At 41.7% G+C, this 14,930-nt stretch overlaps 1 protein-coding gene across 1 annotated transcript in view; it reads left to right on the top strand.

The window, feature by feature from the left end:
• Positions 1-14,930, top strand: part of stab2 (stabilin 2) — a 175,702-nt gene that overhangs the window by 115,083 nt on the left and 45,689 nt on the right. The window contains exons 42-50 of the mRNA XM_072551848.1: positions 1,203-1,328; positions 2,444-2,517; positions 5,937-6,008; positions 6,130-6,249; positions 6,364-6,411; positions 8,623-8,706; positions 8,799-8,945; positions 11,209-11,349; positions 13,712-13,771. Of these exons, the coding sequence (XP_072407949.1) occupies positions 1,203-1,328; positions 2,444-2,517; positions 5,937-6,008; positions 6,130-6,249; positions 6,364-6,411; positions 8,623-8,706; positions 8,799-8,945; positions 11,209-11,349; positions 13,712-13,771 (872 nt within the window). The remainder of the gene's footprint in view (positions 1-1,202; positions 1,329-2,443; positions 2,518-5,936; positions 6,009-6,129; positions 6,250-6,363; positions 6,412-8,622; positions 8,707-8,798; positions 8,946-11,208; positions 11,350-13,711; positions 13,772-14,930) is intronic.

The raw sequence follows: 14,930 nt of genomic DNA on the forward strand, positions 1-14,930 counted from the left end.
TTCCGCAAAGACTGTTCCCTCCGTGACTACCTGGTCAGGTCGACGCCCCCCTACAACCCACCCTCCCATCCTGGCACCTTCCCCTGCCACCGCAGGAATTGCAAAAGCTGCGCCCACACCTCCTCCATCACCTCTATCCAAGGCCCTAAAGGAGCCTTCCACATCCATCAAAGTTTTACCTGCACATCCACCAATATCATTTATTGTATCCATTGCTCCCGATGCGGTCTCGTCTACACTGGGGAGACTGGACGCCTCCTAGCAAAGCGCTTTAGGGAACATCTCTGGGACACCCACACCAATCAACCACACTGCCCTGTGGCCCAACATTTTAACTCTCCCTCCCACTCTGCCGAGGACATGGAGGTACTGGGCCTCTTTCACCGCCGCTCCCTCACCACCAGACGCCTGGAGGAAGAACGCCTCATCTTCCACCTCAGAACACTTCAAACCCAGGGCATCAATGTGAACTTCAACAGTTTCCTCATTTTTCCTCCCCCCCCACCCCAGTTCCAAACTTTCAGTTCAGCACTGTCCCCATGACTTGTCCTACCTGCCTACCTTCTTTTCCACATATCCAGTCCACCCTCCCCCCTCCCCGACCTATCACCTTCATCCCTTCCCCCGCTCACCTATTGTACTCTATGCTACTTTCTCCCCACCCCCGCCCTCCTCTCACTTATCTCTCCACCCTTCATGCTCTCTACCTGTATTCCTGATGAAGGGCTTTTGCCCGAAACATTGATTTTACTGCTCCTTGGATGCTGCCTGAACTGCTGTGCTCTTCCAGCACCACTAATCCAGAACTAGTGTGAGTGTGATCTACTTGTATGGTTAAAAGGTATTGTTAACTATCACACAATGGCACCCTCAGAATAGATTTCACTTAATGCCTGTCTCTAGCAATCCCTTAATCTATTGTGCAAGTTAAGAGTGGGTTGAGAGTTGTCAAATTAAGGAGCAGGAGTTGGCAATTCAGCCCCTCGATCCTGCTGCACGATTTAATGAAATTGTGACTGACCTCATCTCAGCCTCAACTCCATTCCCTGGAACCCTTTAACCGTTAATAATTTAACCTCTTCCTCTTTAGATTTATTCATTGATCCTTGTGCTATTGAACAAAAGTTAACAATATTGAGTGTATCTTAGTGATGTTACTATTAGTTTACAATGACAATTCTGATCTATAATGTTTATCACAGCTGTTAATGCCTGTGAGATAAATAGTGGAGGTTGCTCACCAAATGCCGACTGCAAGATAACGCTCCCTGGGAAAAGGGATTGCCTTTGTCGGACAGGATACACCGGTGATGGGCTTATATGCATTGGTAAGAACAATGTACATCTTTTTTTAAATAGCCGCGCATTCAATAAGATTCACATTTCAAATATGGACAAATATGGTCCAAAATTGACTAAAGAGTTGAATTCCAGAGGTGGGGTGATAGTGACTGCTTCCACACTGTAGGGATTCTACGAAATTATCATCATTAAATACTTCACCTTCGATATCCCAGGGTTACCATTGGCTGGACACTTATATCCACCATATAACCGCAGTGGTAACAACACCAGATTTAGGGTGTTTTGAGTGTAACTCATTCTTGTCCTCCCAAAACTTGTCCACTATTCACTTGCCTGGATGAGTGCAGCTCCAAATCCACTCAAGAAAGTCAACACCATTCAACACAAAGCAGCCCACGTGGTTGTCAATTACCTTAGACATCCACTACCAGTGCACAGTGGCAGCTGTATATACTATCTTTAAGATCCATTGCAATAATTTTCAAAGCCTTTATCAAAGGTACCTTCCCAACCCACAACCTCCATTGCCTGGAATGGCACAGCCAACATGGCAAAAGCACCACCTGCAAGTTCCCCTAAATCACACACCATTCTGAGTTGGAATTGTATCACTGACTTCACTGTCGCTGGTGTTGTAACCAATACTGCCTGCCTGCAGTGACCTTTGGTTGGAGGTCATCCAACTCTAGTCTGGCTCATAGAGATGTCAAGAACCAGGTAAAGTTTACAATAAGATGTTCATTACTGCAGTATATATCAATTACACAAGAACTTCTGTATCTTTTTCTCAGCTGTCAGTGTCTCAATCTTTCTAAGACTGTCCATGTGACTCTCTGTATGCCAATCACACACTTCCAGATATTAACCCTTTCAGGCCCATTAACAACAGCAAGGTCAAAATCCTGGAACGATGTTCCCATCAGTTCGTTTCTGACTATTTGGACTACAGTAGTCCAATAAGGCAGCTGTCAAAGATGATTAGGGGTGGATAATAAATGCTGAGAAATTCACATTTCATGTGCAATTTTAATGTTTTTGTTTATATAACTACCTATGCAAGTTTTTATATAAACAAAAACTCACAGTGACAAAATTAATTTATAAAAGGCATAATTTCACTTTTTTATTAAAACTAAAGGAATCAACCCTTGCTTGGAGAATAATGGAGGATGCCATACAAATGCTGAATGCACTCAAACTGGGCCAAACCAGGTCAGTAAAACTAATTCTCCACATTTCAGGTCAAGCTTATTTCACCACTTTTGTGGCTGCTCATAACATGGGGTTCATTGTACGTTGTTCTGACCCCTAGGAATTTGCTCTTGTCCACGGCCAACACTGTTGTTACCCTATCTGTTAGCCCATAACCAGTAAGGGGCAATAGAGAGCCAACAATTACAGAAATCAGGCAATTGGTCTACTTGCATTCTCTGGAGGGAACTCAGTGAAATGTCAAGAGCATTTAGACAATAGACAATAGACAATAGATGCAGGAGTAGGCCATTCTGCCCTTCGAGCCTGCACCACCATTCAATATGATCATGGTAATCATCCTTAATCAGTATCCTGTGCCTATCTCCATAACCCTTGATTCCACAATCCTTGAGAGCTCTATCCAACTCTTTCTTAAATGAATCCAGAGATTGGGCCTTCACTACCCTCTGGGGCAGAGCATTCCACACAGCCACCACTCTCTGGGTGAAGAAGTTTCTCCTCATCTCTGTCCTAAATGGTCTACACCATATTTTTAAGCTGTGTCCTCTGGTTCGGCACTCACCCATCAGCGGAAACATGTTTCCTGCCTCCAGAGTGTCCAATCCTTTAATAATCTTATATGTCTCAATCAGATCCCCTCTCAGTCTTCTAAACTCAAGGGCATACAAACCCAGTTGTTCCAGTCTTTCAGTGTAAGGTAATCCCGCCACTCCAGGAATTGACCTTGTGAACCTACGCTGCACTCCCTCAATAGCCAGAATGTCTTTCCTCAAATTTGGAGACCAGAACTGCACACAGTACTCCAGGTGTGGTCTCACCAGGGCCCTGTACAGCTGCAGAAGAACCCCTTTGCTTCTATACTCAATCCCTCTTGTTATGAAGACCAGCATGCTATTAGCCTTCTTCACTACCTGCTGAACCTGCATGCTTACCTTCATTGACTGGTGTACAAGAACATCCAGATCTCTCTGTACTGCCCCTTTACCTAAATTAATTCCATTTAGGTAGTAAACTGCCTTCCTGTTCTTGCCACCAAAGTGGATAACCATACATTTATCCACATTAAGCTGCATCTGCCATGCATCTGACCACTCACCTAACTTGTCCAGGTCACCCTGTAGTCTCCTAACATCCTCATCACATTTCACCCTGCCACCCAGCTTAGTATCATCAGCAAAATTGCTAATGTTATTACTAATACCATCTTCTATATTGTGAACATATATTGTAAAATGTTGCGGTCCCAGTACTGATCCCTGCGGTACCCCACTGGTCACTGCCTGCCATTCCGAAATGGAACCGTTTATCACTACTCTTTGTTTCCTATCAGCCAACCAACTTTCAATCCAAGTTAGTACTTTGCCCCCAATACCATGCACCCTAATTTTGCTCACTAACCTCCTATGTGGGACTTTATCAAAAGCTTTCTGAAAGTCCAGGTACACTACATCTACTGGATCTCCCTCATCTATCTTCAGAGTTACATCCTCAAAAAATTCCAGAAGATTAGTCAAGCATGATTTCCCCTTCATAAATCCATGCTGACTCTGACCTATCTTGTTACTACTATCCAGATGTGTCATAATTTCATCCTTTATAATAGATTCCAGCATCTTTCCCACCACTGAGGTCAGACTAACTGGTCTATAATTTCCTGCTTTCTCTCTCCCACCTTTTTTAAAAAATGGTATAACATTAGCCACCCTCCAATCCACAGGAACTGATCCCAAATCTATCGAACTCTGGAAAATAATCACCAACACATCCACGATTTCTTGAGCCACCTCCTTCAATACTCTAGGATGTAGACCATCAGGCCCTGGGGACTTATCAACCTTCAGACCTAACAGTCTCTCCAACACCAATTCCTGGCAAATATAAATTCCCTTCAGTTCAGGTCCTTCAGCCCCTGTTACCTCAGGGATATTGCTTGTGTCTTCCCCAGTGAACACAGATCTGAAGTACCAATTCAATTCTTCTGCCATTTCTTTGTTCCCCGTAATATATTCCCCTGTTTCTGTCTTCAAGGGCCCAATTTTAGTCTTAACCATTTTTTTGCCTTTCACATACCTAAAAAACTTTTACTATCCTCCTTTATATTCTTGGCCAGTTTACCTTCGTATCTCATTTTGCTCTGCGTATTTCCTTCTTAGTAATCCTCTGTTGTTCTTTAAAAGCTTCCCATTCCTCCGTTTTCCCACTTATCTTTGCTATGTTATACTTTTTCTCTTTTAACTTTATATGTTTCTTAACTTCCCTTGTCAGCCACGGCCACCCATGCCTCCTCCTAGGATCGTTCTTCCTTTTTGGAATGAACTGATCCTGCAACTTCTGCATTATACACAGAAATATCCGCCATTGTTCCTCCACTGTCATCCCTGCTAAGGTATTGCACCATTGAACTTTGGCCAGCTCCTCCCTCACAACTCCATACTTCCCTTTATTCAACTGAAAAATTGTCACTTCCGATTGTACCCTCTCCCTCTCAAATTGCAGATTGAAGCTTATTGTATTATGGTCACTACTTCCCAATGGCTCCTTCAATTCGAGGTCCCTGACCAGTTCTGATTCGTTGCACAATACCAGATCCAGAATTGCCTTCTCCCTGGCAATTCTCTATACTGTTAAAACTTGAGCAAATATTCTATGAGTTAATAGTTAATAATAAGTGTTCGTGTCAGGACTTTAGAAATTCTTGAGAGCTTTGGAGAAGAGGAGACAAGAAGCCAGAGCAGTTTATCACAGCTGAGAGTGGGTGTTGAAAAACCCTCAAGCAGCATTTGCTTGATGCAACTGAATGAACATAGAGCACAGAAAACCAAGAGTAGCTCTAGCGTGGTGAAGCGAGCTGTCTGTCATTGAAAAGTTGATGTTGTGCCTGGTCAATGGTACATTTTCTGATGTCCAGGGAGCACAGACCCAGGAAAAAAGAATGACATTCCAGAACAAGAACCTTTCATAACAGAATGGCTATTGAGAGGGAATTTCAAGATCAAGTCAGCAAATATGAGGGATTGTAATCCCTTGTGAAGTTTAATGAGATTTGATGACCCACCATTTATTAATGTCTCAGGAGACTTACTGAAAAATCTATGGTATTTACCTTCAGCACACTTGACATTTGACATGAGCTATCTGATCACAGTCTATTCCCCAAATTTATCATGCGTTAATTGGGGGTATTAAAATATTAATTGTACATGTATTGTACAGTGTTGTACTGCTGTAATGTTGTATAATAATGTTTATTGTTGTTTGCTTTATTCTCTTAGTAAGTCCCCTGGATCTCACACTTTTCCACTTCAAAATAATGTTACCAATTCCTAGCCAGCTCATAACATCAATTTGACAGAATTGCAACATCCTTGATTATCTTTTAAGACTTAACGTTTTAAAACTTTCATTTGTGATTTTAGGCAGCATGCAACTGTTTGACTGGATATCAAGGTGATGGAAAGACCTGTGAACCTATCAACCCTTGTCGAGTGGTAAGCACAAAATCGGTTGTTGTACAAAACTTCATGAATACAAATTATTTAGTAATAACTCAGATTCAAAGTTAGAATGAGGTGTGATTTTTAAAAAACTTCTCCTTTTACCTTATTACAGGACAATGGAGGCTGCAGTGATTTTGCTACTTGTAATCACACTGGGCCAAATGAGCGAGTGTGTAGCTGTTTGACGAGTTACATTGGTGATGGGTTTACCTGTAAGGGGACTATATACAAGGTGTGTTTTCTGATGTTATTGCTACGGATCAGTGTTTCAACAAGAGTCATGTTTCCACTCAGTGTTCTCTGCAGATCAACCACTAAGGAATAACTTTTCACTCTTTCTTTCCAGGAGATGACAAGAAGCACAGCGTATTCCCGTTTTTTCTATCATCTTCAGGTAACTTTTTCTCAGCAATTGGTGTAATGATGCATAAATATTTTTTATTCTTTCATAGAATGTATGCATTGCTGGCAGCACTTGTTGCCTATCCCTACTTGCCCTTGAGCTTTCTGGGTCATTTGAGAGCATAGTGGCTTAGATGGCAATGTGGCTCACTGGTTAGTACTGATGCCTGCTAGTACGAGGGACCCAGGTTCAATTCCAGCCTTGGGTGACTGTCTGTGTGGAATTTGCACGTTCTCCCTGTGTCTGTGTGGGTTTCCTCCGGGTGCTCTGGTTTCCTCCCACAGTCCAAAAATGTGCAGGTTAAGTGAATTGGCCATGCTAAATTGCCCGTAGTGTTAGGTGAATGGGTAAATGTAGGGGAATGGTTCTGAGTGGGTTGCTCTTCAGAGGGTCAGTGTGGACTTGTTGGGCCAAAGGGCCTGTTTCCACACTGTAAGTAATCTAATATAATCTAAGTTACCCCATAGTGTCCAGGAATGTGGAGTAGCCATGGGGAATGCAGGGTTATGGGGATGGGGATGGGTCTGGGTGGTGTTCCCTTTCAAGAGTAGATGGGCCAAATGGTCTGCTTCCAAGCCATAGGGATTTTTTTAGAAAGAAGCAATTAAGTATCGACCACATTCCTGCAGGTCTGGAGGCACATATCGGCCAGTCTCAGTAAGGATAGCAGATTTCCTCCTCTCAATGGGATTAGTATATCAGCTGGTGACATTCTCGCCACCAATGGAAGTTAAAATGAATTCAAACTGTTTTACAGTTCAGCGAGCGCAAGGCAGCACCATAAGGAAAATTACAACCATGACCCAGAAACACAACCTCCTAAGTAGTTGAAGTAAGGGTAATTCACCAGTCCCCTCATCTCGGTCAGTATCTTCACTTGGAGGAAACGTGGGTTGGAGATAAAACTACAATAATTGCAGCATCAGCATATCAGGTCACACTCCCCATGTGCGTGAATCACTGCTCCAGTTGAGGGTGGATTTACCCTGTCATGTTCTCTGAAATAGAATGGATGCCACGTTAGGTTGTAGTTCTGGATAAGGAGTGGTGGTTGAGGTTCTGACCAAGTGAGCTGCTGTGTCCTCAATACGATAGGGTTAGGGTTCCAGTTAAACTGTTGAGCTTCTGAAATGTCGTTGGGACAGCAGGCATGGACCACTGATCAACTCTGAGCTTTTGTGTCAAAGAGACAGTGGCAAACTGGGGGTATATATTTTTTCATTACTCATTCATGGGATGTGAGGGTTGCTGGCTTGGCCAACATTTATTATCTATCCCTAGCTGCCCCTGAGTGGGTAGTGGTGAGCGACTTTCATGAACTGCTGGAGTCCATTTGGCGTAGTTATACATGAGGCACCCAGCTCGTGGCAATCATGAACAGCTCAGTCCTCTTTGTCTGTCTGTCTCCCTTGCTAGTTTATTCCATTTCAATTGTAGGTTTTGGAGAGGCACAATTCATTAGAGTTTTTGCCTCATTGATGTATAACACAGTACATGAAAGATCCATTCATTCCTGTGTGTGAGGGATTGTGCAAATGAATAGAAACATGGATTAATTATTTCTATATGCAGTCTCTCCAGCTGGGCAAGTCTTACAAGGAAGCAGGTCTAAACAGGAACTTGCAGATTGGCTGTGATGCCGTTTTATGTATGCCTCAATCACCATCAGCAAAGCAAATGATCTGGTATTATCTATCCGTCAGGACCTGAAATAGGTCATTAATCTAGTATTATCCATCTATTAGGACCTGGAGTAGGTCATTAATCTAGTATTATCCATCTATTAGGACCTGGAGGAGGTCATTAATCTGGTACTATCTATCGATTAGGATCCACAGTAGTCTATTCAACCTGTCAATACCTTTCAATAAGATGAGATCAGATTAGCTCTTGGCCTTCCACTCTCCTATACACCGTCAATAACCATTGAACCCTTGTTTGTCAATACTCTATTTATCTCTTCCATAAAAATGACCCTCCCCCTCCCTGTCTGCGGAAGAGAGCTTCACAGACTCAGAGCCCTAAGGGAAAAAAAATTCTCCTCATCTCTACCTTAAATGTGAGATCCCCTTATTTTTAAACTGTGTTGGGTAGTTCAAGTCTCCCCCACATTGGGAACCACCCTTTTAGCCTCCATACAAAATGAAAATTTTAACTGGAACTGGATGTTTCAAATTAAGATCTTCCTTTCTTTCCGTACAGCTTAATGGTGTCACTGAACTGGGTGGTTCGGGCCCTTTCACTGTGTTCGTTCCAAGCAATGAAGCATTTAAGAATGAAGCTAAGGTAGGTGCAGGTGGGCTTTTGAGCTGTGGGCAGGTGGTTTGAGTAATTTTGCATGAATGTTCAATCATCTCCATGTTCCCTTTAACATTTAGATACAGGACTGGACAGTGAATGGACAAATGGCGCAGGTCCTCCGTTATCACATTGTGGCGTGTAATCAAGTACTGTATAATCAGCTAATCTCTGGGAAAAGTCTTATCACCGTTCATGGAGAAACTATAAAGTTTTCCTACGTAAAGGTGAGAGGCTGAGCTGCAATATTGCACAAGCATTGGATGACGTAAAGTGTAATTCAAGTTAATTGATGCTTCACGAGTTTTGAGAAGATTTTGTAGCTCAGCTACAATTAAAGCTCAGCTATGATTGATGCTTAGATTGTAAATTAATAAGGTGAGGAGGGGGAGAAAACTGAAGCACCAAAGGGATAGTTTTAGCTCAGCTGGTAGCAGAAGGTTATGAGTTCAAGCCCCTTCCCAAGACTTAAGTCCACATGATATGCTGGCAATCCAATTAGTTATTACTATGAGTTGAAGCTGCTACCTGTTGAATGAAGTGTTAACCTGAGGACCTATCCACTCTCTCAGGAAGATCCCACATTCAAAGCAGAGTTCTGTCTGTTCTCTGGGCCTCATATTCATCCTTCAACCAACATCCCTAAAACCAATCACTTGGTCATTCATTTGTGTATCTATTCATTGCAACTTGCTGTGCATAAATTGAGTTCTAAAGAGAGTTCTAAAAATTTAAAATCCTCTGTCAGAAGAAATAATTCTTTTTATCTCTTCTTAAAGGGACTACCCTTGTTTGTAAACCATGTGTCCCTGTCGCCCCCCCCCCCACCCCAGTTCTAGATTCTGTCGCAAGAGGAAACATCCTTTCCATGTTCACCCTGTCAGCGCACTCAAGATCTTGTTGAATATGGTTCAGTCAAGTTGTTTCTCACTATTCTAAACCCCCAGTGGATACATGCCTGACCTGTCCAACCTCTCATCAAGACATAATTTGCCCATTGCAAGTATTAATCGAATAAACTTTCTCTGAATTCCCTCAGTGCATTTACATTGAATCATAGATTCCCTACAGTGTGGAAACAGGCCATTTGGCCCAACACAGGCCCTCTGAGTAACCCTCCCAAACCCATTCCCCTACCCTATTATTCTACATTTCCCCTGACTAATGCACCAAACCTACACATCCCTGACTACTATGGGGAATTTAGCATGGCCCATTCACCTAACCTGTACATCTTTAGATTGTGGGAGGATACCGGAGCACCAGGAGGAAACCCACATAGACGCAGGGAGAGTGTGCAAACTCCACACAGTCACCTGAGGCTAGAATCAAAAGCAGATCCCTGGTTCAGTGAGGCAGCAGTGCTAACCACTGAGCCACCATGCTGCCAGGATAATAAACAGGGATATTATCAATGCCAACAGTGTGGTTCATTTCATCGACAAGCTCCTCTCACCTCAAAACATGCAAATCAATCCAAAGAATGGTGGGGGCTACACATTGGTGAAGATGTCAATGTTCTTTATATAAAGAGTTCAATGTTGTATTATGTAATTTGTGCAGTGCAAGTTACTCAGAACCATTCTGTTATGGGGCCAGTACTGTCTTTAATCAATTCAAAATTACTACCCTGTATTTCTCCAATCAGCTATGATTTCATTGCATGGTGAAGCAGACTCAATGGGCTGAAAGGCCGACTTATACTCCCACCTCTTATGGTCTCCTAGCAACAGCAAGTTTCTGTGAATGTTCCTACAATAATCTGAGTTTCAAATTCACAATCTTTGTTGTTGAATCCATATCTTCCCTTTTTCCAACCTTTGTGACCTCCAGCAGTCACACAACCCGCTGGATTCCCCCAACCCCTGATGCCATGTGGAATCCCCTGCTTCCATATCCTGTCAGTAGAGGGAATGCCTTCAGCTTTCCAGGCCCCAAGTTGTCTCTCTCTCTCTTTCTCTCTCTCTCTTTCTCTTTCCCTCTCTCTTGCTCTCTCTCTCTCTCTCCCCCTTTCTCTTTCTCTTTCTCTCTCTCTCTTTCCCTCTCTTTTTCTCTTCTCTCTCTTTTTCTCTCCCTTTCTTTCTCTTTCTCTCTTTCTCTCTTCTTTTAAGATTCTACATAAAGCCTACCCCTTTGATTAAACTTGTCCTTTCTGGCTCCGTATCTGATTACACTCCTGTGAAGCCTCTTGAGTTGAGGGTGCTACATAGATGCAAGTTGGGTTGCTGCTACCAGATAGATTTCTGCCTTCATGACATAGAGTGTCACTGGGCAGAGTGGGTTGCTCCCTGCTTGAGTGTAATAAAAACTGGCAGATTCTATAAATGGCATTGAATCTATCCCACCAGATAATCATTGAGAGCCTGAAAGTGAAAATTTGTCACCACCAGTTGTTAATGATAGATTTGATTGGAATTTATTTTGACATGTATTCCATGTTATTTTTGACAGCATTCTAATAGAGACTTTTCCATGCCTTTTCATTGACAGAACACCTTGTATCTAAACAACAATGCCAGGATAATAAACAGTGATATTATCAATGCCAATGGTGTGGTTCATTTCATCGACAAGCTCCTCTCACCTCAAAACATGCAGACCATTCCAAAGGAAGATGGAGGCTACAAATATGTAAGGATGTCAATGTTCAGAAAATTAAAACTCATGTTAATTCTAGAAACTGCTTGTCAAATTAATATAATCCTGTACAGTAGAATGCGAACAAATATATTAATGAAGATGATGATGTGCAGGACAATGCCTCTGTGATGTCGAAACACAGAAAAGAGAAGAATGGAAACTGTCTTTAAGAGCTGTATTCAGTATTCTGTATATTAGAATGTAGATGAAGAGTTTATAGGGCTTAAAGAAAGTAAAGAGAGAGTTACACTTAGTTAAAGTAAAGGTAGAGATGTTGTCAGAGCAGGAACAAGCTACAGAGGTAGAACAGCCTCAAGATTACAGTGCTGATACCCAATGACAGGTCCCATGGTATTAGAATCCATGAGGGTATAATGTCGCGAGGGTATAATGGCCTCGTGGTATTATTGTTGGAGTATTAATTCAGAGAGGCAGGAAATGTTCTAGGGACCCAGGTTTGCATCTTGTCATGGCATATATTGGAATTTGAATTCAGTAAAAATCTGGAATTAAGAGTCTCAGGATGACCATGAAACCATTGTCGATTGTTGTGAAAACCCATCTGGTTCACTAATATCCTCCAGGGAAATAAACCTGCCATCCTTGCCTTCTCTGGCCTACATGTATCTTGAGACCAACAGCAATGTGGTTGATTCTTAGATGCCTTCTGGGCAATTAGGGATGAGCAGTAAATGCTGGCCCAACCATCAATTCTCACATCGCATGAATGAATAAAATCAAAATGCAGTGTGGTCAGCACAAAGCATCACAAGCAAGAAGATTAAGTGATGACATTGCAAATAATTGGTAGGATTATATTAGAGAATTAATCAAAATCGTGATATTTGGTTTTTCTGATCTTGCCAATTTCTAGAAAGCTGTGTTGGATTTGAATAAGCACGGCAGCCTTTATACAAAATGGGCTCTGATTTGCAATTATTTCACGTGATAAGTTTTTGAAATAAGACTTTGGGTTTCAGCACCACTTGATTATTGAACAATGTATAATTGTCACAGAATCAATTGACACTGAAACCTTAACCTAAACAGTTTCTGTGGGTTGTTAATACTCCTTGGTGGCTGTAAATAGCAGTTTTCAGTTTTAATTCATTTAACAAACCGAAATGAAGAATTCTTTTAAAATAGAACACAGATAAATCTGTTAAACTGAAAGACATGTGATGTTGACACAGTCAGGTATATACATTTCAAACTGTAATTGCACGGTGACAAATTGTAACTTTAATATTTAATTGAGAAGGTGGTGTTGTACCACCTCCTTGAAGTGCTGTAGTCCATGTTGGTGTCAGTACACCCAAAGTGAAGATAGGTCACAAGTTTCAGTTATTTGACCCGTGGTGATGAGGGAAAGGCAATGGACGTCTTTATCAGGATGGTGTATGTCAGGGTGGGATACTTCCAGATTTTCCACATATTTGCTGTCCTTGTTCTTTAGGCTTTTGCACATCTTGTGTTTGGGTAATTCTAAACTCTTTCAAAATGCCAAATGTAAAGCAACCAGTTAACAATTAACAAACAAAGTTCACTACGGGCAGTGTAATAATAACAAAATCAGAAAAGGGAGATGGGGTGTCAAGGGAAGAATTAAATGTAAAGGGAGTTAGTAAGGAAGAGACTGCAACCCAGTCCTCGTGGGGTTCACCTATCTCTCAAGCGTTGAGATTACAAATAGACACTATGTGCTTCCACTGCAGGGACAAAGGCATGGACATTGCCGTGAAAGAGAGAGAGGCAGTTGGGAATTATGATCCCCTCCACGGCTCACAGCCTGGACCTCTCCATGCAAGGATCTAGCTCTTCTTGCTTTTATTCCGTTCAGAGGAGAAGACATAAACTGAAATTCCCAATTCTCTTTGCTTACTTTTGCAGTCCTGTGTTTCTTTTTGAGAAGAGAAATGTGTTTCTCAGTCCGCTTTATCTGTGGTTAGTTTAACAAACCAGCAGCAGACTTTGGGGTCAAAAATAAAATTTATTTATTTATACCGAGTCTGAATCCTATGTCACAGAGTCACACTCTGAAGGTGGATCCAACTAAAGAAGATGGTCTACTTTTACACTTCTGCTTTGGGGCAACTAAATGTGTGAATGAAGACAGATGAGGGATCAAAGCGAAGGATTGTAGAATCCTGGTGTTTAATTGAGGCCTCTGCATTGCTTTAAGACTGAACATCACAAGACTGCTTTTTAAATATATATTATCTAATAAGAACCTAGCTCCTAAATACTAAGTCCAGTGAATATCACCTTCTCTCAGTCAACTCTGGAACTGTTTTAATTTACTCTAAAAAGGACCTGAATTTTTAACATTATCGAACTTTTTTTCTCTCTTCAGCCGAATCTCACAACTCTAGCAGCAGAGAATGGATATTCCATCTTCACCAATCTATTACAGGTAAGCAACATTTGTTTACCATAACCATACTCTTTTGGGAGACATGGCATTATGGAACCATGCAGCAAGGATGGAGGCCGTATGGCCCATCGTACCTATGCTAACTCCATGATAGAGGCGTCCATTTTGCTTTATGTTTTTACCTTCACTCTGCAAATATTTTCTTCAATGACTTTCACAAATTCCCTCTTGGATCTCCAATTGAAAAAGCTACCATCGCTTTTTCAAGCAGTAATTTCCAGATTGTATCGGCTTGTTTTGAAGTGCACTGGAGTTATGCCATAAAGTGCCAGTGTACCACTATATCCTATGGGATGGTGTGTATCAGTATGCATTAACTGGGGTTGAGGTGATGGTGGGTTGTGGTAATGTCACTGGATCATTGATCTCGAAACCCAGGATAAAGCTCTGGGCACAAAGGATAAATTCCACAATAGCAGCTGAATTAAAATTAGTCCAAAGAAAAAGAACTGGCAGGAAAACTACTATCACTACACAGTAGTTTTGAAAAATTATCATCAGTTGTAGCAAAACCCATTTAGTTTACTAACGTCCTTGAGGGAAGGAAATCCTCACCTGGCCTACATGTGACTCCAGACCCACAGCAGTGTGTTTGACCTGCAACTACCCTTTGGACAATTAGAGATGGAAAACAAATGTTGGCCTTGCCAGGCACACTCACATCCTATGAAAAAATAAATATATTTTTAAAAAGGGGTGCACGTTAAGTTTGTCCTTTGTATTGAGCATCTCTGGGTTTCTCTGAAGATTGTTGAACCCAATGCCTGTCACAATGATCGCAGCACATTCTGAATTTTAAAAAAAAATTGCTCCTCCATACATTCTCTCTGTTTGATACAAATCTGCTATTTAGTTGCTTCCAAATACTGTGTCTTAGCTGCAGCATAACAGCCTTTTTGCTTGCACATCTTTACCATAAAACTGCATCAACCTCCTTTCAAGGGATTATTGGACATACATATTTCTGAATATTGTTATTGCGTGCCACTGCATGCAATGTTATCTGAAGTTGAATTCTAATCCAATTATCTGTTACCTAGGAGGTACATCAACTGAGTGGAAGTGTTCATCAAACGTGCAAGTGGCTCAGTTGACATAGGTTAGATTTTTACAGACAAAGGCTGCACTTGAGTACTGT

This window comes from Chiloscyllium punctatum, chromosome 32 (assembly GCF_047496795.1).
Source record: "Chiloscyllium punctatum isolate Juve2018m chromosome 32, sChiPun1.3, whole genome shotgun sequence".
In the NCBI taxonomy this organism is placed as follows: Eukaryota; Metazoa; Chordata; class Chondrichthyes; order Orectolobiformes; family Hemiscylliidae; genus Chiloscyllium; species Chiloscyllium punctatum.